Source organism: Aplidium turbinatum, chromosome 11 (genome assembly GCF_918807975.1).
Source record: "Aplidium turbinatum chromosome 11, kaAplTurb1.1, whole genome shotgun sequence".
NCBI classification, from domain to species: Eukaryota; Metazoa; Chordata; class Ascidiacea; order Aplousobranchia; family Polyclinidae; genus Aplidium; species Aplidium turbinatum.
This window is the reverse complement of record NC_137482.1, coordinates 17,185,386-17,196,149: the sequence shown is the minus strand read 5'-3', so window position 1 is coordinate 17,196,149 and position 10,764 is coordinate 17,185,386. Positions and strand designations below refer to the sequence as shown.

Below are 10,764 nucleotides of genomic sequence, written 5' to 3'. Positions count from 1 at the left end.
GGAGGGGTTTGGGGGTTACAACCCCCCCTTTGGCACGCATGTAACGTCACGATATTGAGAATGATGCTTTCAGTCTCTATGTCTCTAAAACAAAGTTTGCCTAATTTTAAACAAAACTCCATTAAAAGAGCGAGTTTTGCCAATACCAAACATTCAAATATCTCAGCCAGGAATTAGCAACAAGAAAACATAGAGACTTAGCTTTATTAAGTTACCGAAAAATTCCCAAGAAAACATGATCTTATCCTTTTGCTATGCCACCGAACAGCACCATTTTACAGGAATATTTATACTATAGAGGATTTGTACCCACATTTTTGTTGAAAATGCTCTCAGAATGCACCAAATCCAAAGTAATTTTTCAAAATTTTCTGGGAGAGGCTCCCCAGACCTCCCGCCACTGGGTGTCGTCTTTGGCGAGGACGCCGTCGGGCTTCGCCCGCCGGCCCTTAAAAACCCCTCCATTTCAAAATTACTGGCTACGCTACTGGTTCAAAGCATACAATAATTCCACTTTAAGTCAATTAAAAAAATTACATTTTCACATGCTGTTTCTTGAAGGGACGGCAAATTCTGAATCCGCCCCGGGCAGCACATTCCCTAGCTACGCCACTGCCGAAAGGTTATCAAACTGAGCTGCCACCCGAACATATAAGCAAAACACAAAAAATTAAGAACATAATACAATGAAACAGCAAAAACAAAGCAACCTAAAGACCATGTGCAAGGAAATAAGTACTGTAGGCCTAGTTGATATGTTTTAGGAGTGATTACTGTACAATTTTTTTAGGAAACATTTATATATTAAAATTTAAAAGTACTGTAAGATCAATCAATCAATCATTTTATTTTTCGTCATTAACGCGTCCGGGACGAAAAAGATACTAACTACAAAAATCGATATAAACCTACCAGCACGTTAACGAACGGATGTTTCTTTTAGTATTTTTAAATTTAAATAAAAATTTTAGTAAGTTGATCCAGGTCAATTTCAAAGCAACTTGCTTTTTTAAACCTCAACCTTTGTATTTGTCTTCTTTTTTCTCGGAATTTTTAGCTTTGTCAACACTCAGTGTTTCTTTCGCCTTGAAAAAAATTAACAACACTGATTTTCAGAATCAATCAAGGTAAAAAACGTCTGGCAACTCTTATTACTTTTGCTTTTGCGAATTGCAGTTTTTTTGCAGCAGCAGCAGCAGCACAGGCACAGGAAAAGTTGCCAGGTTGGCTTTTTTCGAGCCAAATTTCTCAAATCTAGCTTTTTTTTAAGGCCCTTGGCTGGAAGATTTACGGTTTGGCTTTTTTTTTTAAATTTGGTTACTTTTTGGCTTTTTTTGAACTTTGGCTTTTTAAACAGTTATATAGATTTTTTTTACTTTTTAGATGCTGAACATATAAATCTGCAATCTGCCTATTGCAGCAGACAAATGCAGCATAAGGTCTTACCAAAATTCTACACTTGCACTCCCAAGCTTTGTATAAACGACTGCATGATGTAAATGGCAACCTAAACCCTATGGAGATAATTGATTTTGGTGCTCATTTTTTGATGGAATGTGCCAAATATAGAGATGTTAGTACAGTAGGCCTAGGCCAGGCAATTCTAACTTTGTAATTTCTGAAGTTGAAGGTGTAAAAGTTAAATGTGCCTGATTTTCCATTCAGGCAACTTTTATACCTTTCAAGGTTTTGCCACCTTTTCCCATTCATTAACGTGCTGGTAGGTCTATATCGATTTTTGTAGTTACCGTAATATCTTTTTCGTTCTGGACGCATTAATGACGAAAAATAAAATGATTGATTGATTGATGTAAAGCAATGCTTGAAGAAGCTCTTCAATAAGTCACCGAAAGATTGCCATCATCTCAGAAAATATTTCAAAATTTGGTCCGTGGACCTAAGTCCTACGTAGGCTACCTATGTTTTAAGTCAAACATCACGAGCTTCTTTTCTTACTTGCCTTTTCTTCATCTTGCTGAAACTAATTTTACTCTTTTGGAAGACCAATACAGAAAGATAATTTTTGTAGATTGGAAAGAAGAAGAACCATTTAAATCAAATAATCAGCTGCTATGCAATTGCAACATACATAATTTTGGTTAGGAGTCGTGAAAAACTCTCTAATTAAAGAGTTGGCTTTCTATGCGCTAAAATGCTTGGCAACTCTAGTCAGCAATGCTGTTGTTGAGAGAATTTTCTCACTCCTTACGGTTACCTGTTGTAAAACTATGCCAAGGAACAGACTGCAAATCAACACCTTGGATTTGATTGTCAGAATTGGGACTGATTTAATTTTTTCTTTAAAATGCTGCAAAGACTTGGCAACTGATAAAATGCTTAAGTTGTTCAATGCGTACATGTATTGTACACGCAAAGTGACATCTTGCAAAACTCTACTGATGGCTTTGAATCGTTTTTGTAATTTTTTTCAAATATGATTCATGATTTCATGCCAGCACCAAATGTTTCCACCTATATGTTACGTGCACCCTCACGTCCTAACTTATAAGTTTATTTTAAATGTGCAACAGTTTTTTAACCACTCCCCATCGGTATTCGCGTGACGCGATTTTGACGCGTAATCGGCATTTTTTTCTTTTTTTTTTCGCGTTTCTGCATTTTGCACTGTCTTATACAAAAAGTAGTGTCTTGTATAAAAGCAAACATTGTCAGTGATTGACATTTAATTTTTACATCAAAATAAAAGAAAACTTTGGAAAATGAATTTTGTAGGCGGGTTTAATAATTTTTTTGCACGGGGGGGCCCCTGATCTAAAAGCGCTCCAGGCCCTCGATCAGACTAAACCCGCCCCTGTGGAAAAATACTTCAGTTCACAACAAAAGAAATTTCGCGTTGCCTCCTCTTACAGCTAAGCAACCACTGGAATACCTTCAGGTCGCTCATGCGAAACAGCAGCCAATCTGCTGAAACAGTAGCTCAGAAAGCTCACATCACAGGCAACACAGAAAGCTCACATCAGAAAGCTCACAAACAAAATTCCGCTATAACGTTGATTTATTACAGCTGGAATCATTGCCTGAAGATAACAGAACCATTAGGTGACTCCCCTCTCAACTGCTAGCGAAGGACAGCAAAAAGCGACTACGGCTGTCAAACCAAGAAAAATCTGTTGGGAGTTGCCGACGTCCGACGAATTGGCACGGAAAAAATGTCGGCTGTAGCCGACCACCGAGTGGAAAGTGGTTAAAACAGGCTTTCTAGGTCTTTAATCAATATTTCACACTCTTTTTAAGAGTGCAAGACTTCTTACTGTTTAGTTCAAGAATATTTTGAAGAGCCTTTTCTTAGCCAAACATATTTTTGTTCTGGCTATGCTCTCTGCATCCTGCGAAGTAAAAAGTGTTACTTTGTGCTGTTAATTCGTCCATTTAATAACACCAAGTATGTGATAATAACTTGTTTTTAGTACTTGATGGTCGTGCTTGTGCTTTGTTTGGCTTTTTTTGGCTCTTCTCAAAAGATATTTGGCTTTTTTATTTTCATTTTGGCTGGAATTTTAGTCAAGTTTGGCTTTTTTTTGCAATTTTGATCTGACAACCCTGAGCACAGGTGTCAGCCTGTCAGGTGTGTACACTATATAATAAAGTAGGGAGAAACGTTTTATTTCGTCTTTTGCGAAAATTAGTATATGGCACAATTATAAACAGTGCCAATAAAAGAGCACCTTAAAAATCTAGATTTTGCAACAGACAGGAAGCAGCGAAAGACTATATATAGGTCATCTAGATTCTAGTCCAGTGCTTCCCAACCTTTTTTTATTTCGCAACCCACTTTTAATGCAAGTTTTATTGCGTAACCCACAATGAGATATGACATCTTTATTATGGCATCTATACTACTGGCGTACGTTCTGAAATAGTTAATGCGACACAACACACCTAATTGTTACATTGTTTCACAATTGTTAGGTAATCTTAATGTAATAATTTCTCAATCTAATTGAAAGCAGGGTACACAATTAATGGAAATGGAAAGTCAACAAATGAAGTGAAGATAAGAGTAGCGATGGCCAAGGCGCAGTACTGTTCAAGACCAAACTGCAGCTTGTGAGATCCATAGTAATGTCGGTACATTTTAGAAAATTTTAACATTCAATAAAAATGCTTTAGAAATGCTTTGCGACCCACCTGAAATAGTTTCGCGACTGTTGTTGACCACTGTTGAGTCGCAACCCACCGATTGGGAAGCACTGATCTAGTTAGTAGGGTACCGTATCATAGCTTATTGTGCGAGTCTGTACGGAGTCAGGTTTTCTGGACTTGTGCTTCATTCCGAAGGGAACTATGTGACTTCAAACTGCGTTCCTGCTCAAAATATTTTGAGGAAATTGACTCAATTCCAACTGAGAGTGCAATCCATAACAGCAGATTTGTATGTTAAAAGTAAATGCATGAAGTTGCAAAGTATTAAGCATTATGTCCCGTGGAAAGCTCGTGTGCCAAACAAAAATCCTGCAGGGGCCAGATTTGGCCTCAGGTCATACTTTGGGGACTGCTGTTTCAAGTGAAAAATTTGTATTTCATATTCCTCAAACTTCAATACAATAGATTTTCACAGATTAGCTAATGCAAGTAAGACTACCAGTACCTATTAAAGCTGTTCGGACTTTGTGTTTGTTGCTTATGAGAAACATTTTGTATATTTACGGTAATTGAGAAAAATAATTTGTATTTTATGTATCATAGCTTCAATCATTAAACTTTTATGTTGCATCATTTATCCAAGACAACCTGTCTCTTTGTATAGTTTCAGATCAAGCTGATCTACGCTACCTATAAAAGGGAAGCATATATATTGTGAAAGTATTAATCTGTGCAATTGTTCAACATTTTAGGAATCATGTTCTCAAGAACATTTACCACCTTCACTGCGGTAAAAGTAGAAACACATTTTATTTGTTATAACATACGTTCTGTATCGGTTTTGCTGTCGATATCTATTTAAAAAAAGTTATACTAGCCTACATTCTAAAGCCAAACATTCAGTAGTGGCTGATGACTCATCTGCCTGTAACTGATTGATTGTAATAAAAATTGCACAATGATTGGAATAAGCTTGGGAGTTTGTAATTACTTTTATATTTGTGTTTGTTTACCAGCTATCTAAGTTTTAGCCTGGAGTTTGTGTTGTCCGCACAGTTTACTACAAGATATTGAGACTGATGACCAATTTCATTTCAGTTGTCATGAACTTGCAAAAGGCAAATATTAATGCATTTTTTTCTTCAGAGAGTCGCATGTGCAGGACAAGTTCGATTTATGTCTAATGCGGAACGTCTCACACTCTGTACACAAGAAAATGGCATTCGACGGATCGTGCTGAACAATCCTGAAAAAAGGTATGTATACCATTTGTAACTGAAAAAAGGTCACTGTTTCCTTACTTTGCTTTTGCAATTAGCTACAGCATTAAATACGCTGTTTTTATTAAAAGTACAGTGCAGTAGCCTGAAGAATACTTGGTCCATGGTATCTTGATCATGTTTTTCCTATTGTTTTAGACTAAATGAACGTAGCTTAAAGCTTGTTATTTCTTCCGTTTTATTAAGATTATAATTATCTGTTTCGGTGTGCACTGTTTGATTCAATAGCTCACAGGATGCTGCCAATGAAGAATTGAGCCCATCTAACTATGGTGCTAAAATAGTTACAAGGCGATTAGATGCTGTCAGTCCTCTTTGCAATATAGAATAGATGTATATATATATTTAATTTTTGTATTTGTATCTGCTTAAATAGGGTAGTTGAACCACTCGGCATGCTTCAACTCACAAATACATTTCAGCTATTGCCCAAGTCAGCAGATGAAATTTTGATCTAGTTTAGGAAACGCTTCAAGGTCATCGCTTGCTAAACTGAATTTGCTGACTTGTTACATGCCAAGTATCGGCTTGGTCAGTTTTTACTTGCTTTAAAGGTTTATCATTTATTACCTATTTCAGCCACTTGCTGAACTGTTACTAACTCAGTTGTCACTTGCTCAACTGCAATGTGCTGAGTTCACAAAAGCTGAGTTGTAGGAGACTTCTTAAAAAGCCAATAAAACATCTCTCTCTCTTTCCAATGAGCTATTGGGGAGAGTGGACTAGCACCATGGGATGTATATATGTTTCTGCAGGTTGGTTTACCATCTATGCAGTTATGTTTCTACTTATGTCACTATGTGGTCTTTACTAAAACTGGACTAAAGTATTTTTATTTTAGAAATGCCCTTTCTCTGAAGCTCATGGAAAGTTTGAAGGAAGATTTACTCAGAAATGTTCGAGATTTGAATTTAAGAGTGATCATCATCTCTGCTAAAGGGCCTGTGTTTTGTGCAGGCCATGACTTAAACGAATTGGTAATTATATTCTTTGTAAAACTTTGTTTTGGTTACTTTAAATTGAACAATAGGCCTTGACAGTCCATGAACTTAATAAGCAATCCTGCGAGCATAACTGAATGACAATCTTCAAATATCACCATTACTCTTGTGTGAAGATGTTACTGGAAATCTCTTTGGAAAGAATGTGATAATCTCTTCCAGAGCGTCTTCACATACAAACCATTGTTATCCACTACAAACCAAAGTGATCGATTTTGATATGCAAATCACTGCTCTTATATTTTCCAGTTTTCCACAAATAAGATTTTAATTTTATGTCACCTGAACTTTTAGATGCTTAATGCAATGTCTAGCTTCTCTAAAGTAAAAAATGATCGCTCGCATTTGAATTCTAACGTAACTCCAAAAAGCTGAAAAAATAGCTGTCCAAATCTAGTTACTATCTGTGTCTTAAAAAATATTACTGGCTTATATACGAAAGCCAGTAATTTGCTAGAGGTTTACTGCAATTCTTTAAAAACAATTTGATTTTATAAATGGTGAGAAAGTCTTCCATAAATGAGTTATTTACAAATGTATTAAGACCTACAAATGTGTTCACAAGAATTGTTAAGACCGATGAAGTAAGAACCTCAGTTATTGGCGTATACAATATAAACTGTGCGAGATTTATATGGTACTGCGTTTTATTTGTAAATTGTAACAACCAATTCTCCCTTTCTTTCTCTCTCTCTCTCTCTCTCTCTGAAGACTACAGCGACAAAGGAGAATGATGATGTAGTTTTCTCGAAGTGACCGAGACACTCTTGGTCGACGACCAGGCTTTTTTGAAGCAAAATGGAGAGTTAAGAGATTGAGGCGTTCTTTGAAAATGTCTCAGTTCCGGCAATATTACATTGTTGATTAAAACCACACTTTCAAGTTTTTCTTACTCTCATAAAAAATTCCAGCTGAGCAAAGAAACACGTTCCGAGCACGCCCATATCTTCCACACGTGCAGCGACATCATGGAACTTATTCAAGACCTGCCCGTTCCTGTCATCTGTGAAGTCGGTGGCTTTGCAACAGCTGCCGGTTGCCAACTAGTGGCCAGTTGTGACATTGCCGTCGCTTCCGATCAAGCTCGATTCTGCACACCGGGGTATTCACGACTGTTAAATGTTAATAGATGAATTATAAATATGATACAATGCGAATGACATAATATACAACACTTAAAAGTAGATTTTTGCAGGGCTGTGGAGTCGGAGGGATTTTGGCGTGTCCAGAGTTTGATATTGAAACAAAACGATGAACAATAAAAAAAATTGTCATACATATTTTTTTCAAAATATTGTATATTCTTTATATATTGCTCTAAAACTTCCCTAGAAAACAGAAGTATTTGTCTGTTTTTTGTGAAAGTCGCCATTTCACATAAAATGAAAAGAACAAAAATTTAGCAAAATCTGGCAACACCGAAGTCGGAGTCGGTCAGTTATAAACCTTGTGTATTTTTCGCCCGATTCCACAGTCCTGGATTTTCGGGCTTCAAATTAGGAAAATATGAACGAACTAAGTTTGTGTAAGTTCAACCTGATTTCCATCCTTTTGCCATCTGTTCATAACTTCTGATTTTCTCTACCCGTGGGCGATTCATGCAAGTTAGATTTTTTATTACAGTGTCAACATCGGACTGTTCTGTTCAACACCAGCGGTCGCTCTATCCAGGTCTGTGCCAAGGAAGTTGGCGTTGGAAATGCTGTTCACTGGTGAAATTATCGATGCACAAAGTAATGTTATAATAATGCATTTGTCTGTGAATATCTTTTAAGTTTTCTTTTGTATCAGTACTCGGCTGCACAAGTCAATTCTATTTTTTGTCAATTCAGCATCTAGGAATACACAAACAATGTGCTAGTATTAATTTTGGCAAACTTAGAGATAAAAAAGTACCAAATACAGTCTTTATTTTGTTAAAAAATGAACGCTATAAGTACAATTTTGTTGATTGTAACAACATGCTGCCATTAATGAAGGGGCTGTGCAGCATGGACTGGTAAGCAAGATTGTTGAGCACGACACTCTCCAGACTGAAGTGAACACCATGGCTGAAAACATCCTTCAGAAAAGTCGCTCTGTTCTTGCTCTCGGCAAAGCGGCGTTCTACAGACAAATCATAAAAGACCGCAACTCCGCGTACCAGTAAGTTTGCTACATTCCTTTGTTATTGCAACAAAGATTTTCCCATCAATTTCACGTCAATTATGTACCAATGCAATGCAGGCTGGAATTTAAAAATCCGTAATTTCATATGACAATGTCTTGGTGGACATTTATTTTAAACTTAGTGGTGAATATTGTGATTTGGAACTTCGAAATAAAAAGTTATGGGTCTGTCCAGGGAGTGGAAAAGTGTATTATTTATAAAATATGTAGCATTATATGTAGTATTCATAAAGCATAGACTGTGTGCGAGCTTCTAAACAGTTCTACGTGTTTCTGAATGCCGATGAAAGTTTGTTCCCCTAAATTGATTCGTATTTGTTCAAACTGGCGTAACATACGGCACCTTATATCTTTACGTTATGCTCACTCCGAGGTGAAATCTTCACATTTATCAAGTCTTCAATTTTGCAGAGACGCCTCCAACATCATGGTGGAGAATTTGAGCCTACACGACGGCCGTGAGGGAATTTCCGCTTTTCTTAACAAGACGAAACCGAAATGGAACCACAATCTCGATTGAGTTTCTACACTGAACGTGTTTTTCGAAGCTTCATGTCATTCTTTACTAAATTAGCGCAATTTTTTGTCATTTCTCGATCAGCTTTTATAGTTGCATCACTTGCATCCGTAGGTTCCGTCCTGTGCTATTGCTTTAGACTTCCAATTGTTTTCTATTTAAATTGCAACGTGATATCTGCGTAGTAAGGTGACAATCATTGCATACTTGTGTTGCGAAGATAGTTTTCATGAATTACATTATTCGTTTCTTAAATATCATTTTATTTCATGATCGCCATGATGTAAGTTTTTTTTTACTTTCGCTTGTCACATAACACTTTCATATGATCACGTTCTCCGTTTCTACTTAAAAACTTTCTATTCTTGTTTGTAAGTTTGATGCTGAATTCAAGGGAAAGCAAGGCTGAAGAAGACAAGAAATCCTTTCATAAGATGAAAAAAAGAGGTTTGTTCTCTGGTCACAGCGGTAAACCATAATCTCTTCGTGGGAAAATTGTAACGTAAGATTCCCAAATCCGTTCGTCTGCATGCAATGACCCAAAAATAAACACACTTTCGAAACGTCTATTCAAACAGTGTATTCCAGTAAAATTAGCCCGAGGCTATCGAAAATAGGTGTAACGCCTACACCTCTAAAAAAACTGTCACTACAATACAGATTAATTGGTTAAAAGACGGAACTTTTGTCCAGCTAGCAAGCACTAAGCCAACAGTTAAATGTGCGGCCAACTTTCAAACAATCATTTTACGAATGACCAGAATAGATATCAATATCTCAAATTCACGTAGAAAGTAACTGTGACGCAATAAATGAAAGACAATTATGAAGTCATTCCAACAGGTGTTTAAGCTGATGTAATATTTCCTGTTTAAACAGGCCCAAACAGGTCTTATGAACGATGGTGCAATTTTGGCACATTTTCTAGCAACTTCCATGACGTAATATTCAGTAGACTTGAACGGTTTTATATGACGTTTGATTTGTACAGAGATTGGCCGTAACATAGCGGCCCCTAGTTATGACAGTCTAACATGGCATAACTAAAAAAGAATTGAAGGACAATCGTGAGCCAATGAATAAAACACACGATACACAAATTTTTTGAATCACTCACGTTTAAGTTAATACGCAAATACAAAGGGCATGCAAAGAATGAACAGCAATACGAATAAACACGACGATACATGAAATTGGTACCATAGGTACACGCTAAAATGACGCTATATACAATAGTTGCGATAATAACCGACTGTTCCGGGCTCAGACAAGGGTCGGCCACCGCAGACAAAACCAGGCTCAAACCCTAACACTTAGGTGTTCTTTACGGGGGCGAGGCACGAAATATCCCTCAACACGTAGTCTACTTTCACTTTCCCCGTACTCTCATCATAGTTGCAGACGGCAACTTTGGCTCTACGAACCACAGGCTTCCCTTTCCTAATTTGTGGAACTACCTCATGCACCCTCCCAAGTTGATACTTCCCACGTTTACCAATGTCTTGGAGAGAACCTACCACTACAAGTTGACCAGGCTCCAAATTCTCGGCCATTTTTAGCCATTTTTTCCGGCCCTGAAGACCTGGCAAGTAAAAATCGATCCATTTACTCCAAAACTGCTGAGAAAGTGACAAATTGAACCGATAATCCCTTCTTAATTGGTCACGATCATGTGGTTGCCCAACAGCACAGT

General features: G+C 37.1%; 1 protein-coding gene across 1 annotated transcript; it reads left to right on the top strand.

Annotated features, from left to right (window-relative positions):
• Positions 1-4,759: 4,759 nt before the first annotated feature.
• On the top strand, positions 4,760-9,439 carry LOC145779835 (enoyl-CoA hydratase domain-containing protein 3, mitochondrial-like). The gene is made up of 7 exons (XM_082591491.1): positions 4,760-4,894; positions 5,251-5,360; positions 6,226-6,361; positions 7,297-7,487; positions 8,009-8,118; positions 8,365-8,530; positions 8,966-9,439. The coding sequence occupies exons 1-7, from the start codon at positions 4,862-4,864 to the stop codon at positions 9,072-9,074; spliced, it is 855 nt and encodes a 284-aa protein (XP_082447617.1). The 5' UTR covers positions 4,760-4,861; the 3' UTR covers positions 9,075-9,439.
• The last annotated feature ends 1,325 nt before the right edge of the window (positions 9,440-10,764 follow it).

Excerpts from the sequence above, each read along its gene's own strand:
- LOC145779835 (XM_082591491.1), top strand. The coding sequence starts at position 4,862 with ATGTTCTCAAGAACATTTACCACCTTCACTGCG. Across the intron at positions 5,361-6,225 it reads CTGAACAATCCTGAAAAAAG|AAATGCCCTTTCTCTGAAGC; the intron begins GTATGTATACCA and ends TTTTTATTTTAG. Across the intron at positions 6,362-7,296 it reads GCCATGACTTAAACGAATTG|CTGAGCAAAGAAACACGTTC; the intron begins GTAATTATATTC and ends AAAAAATTCCAG.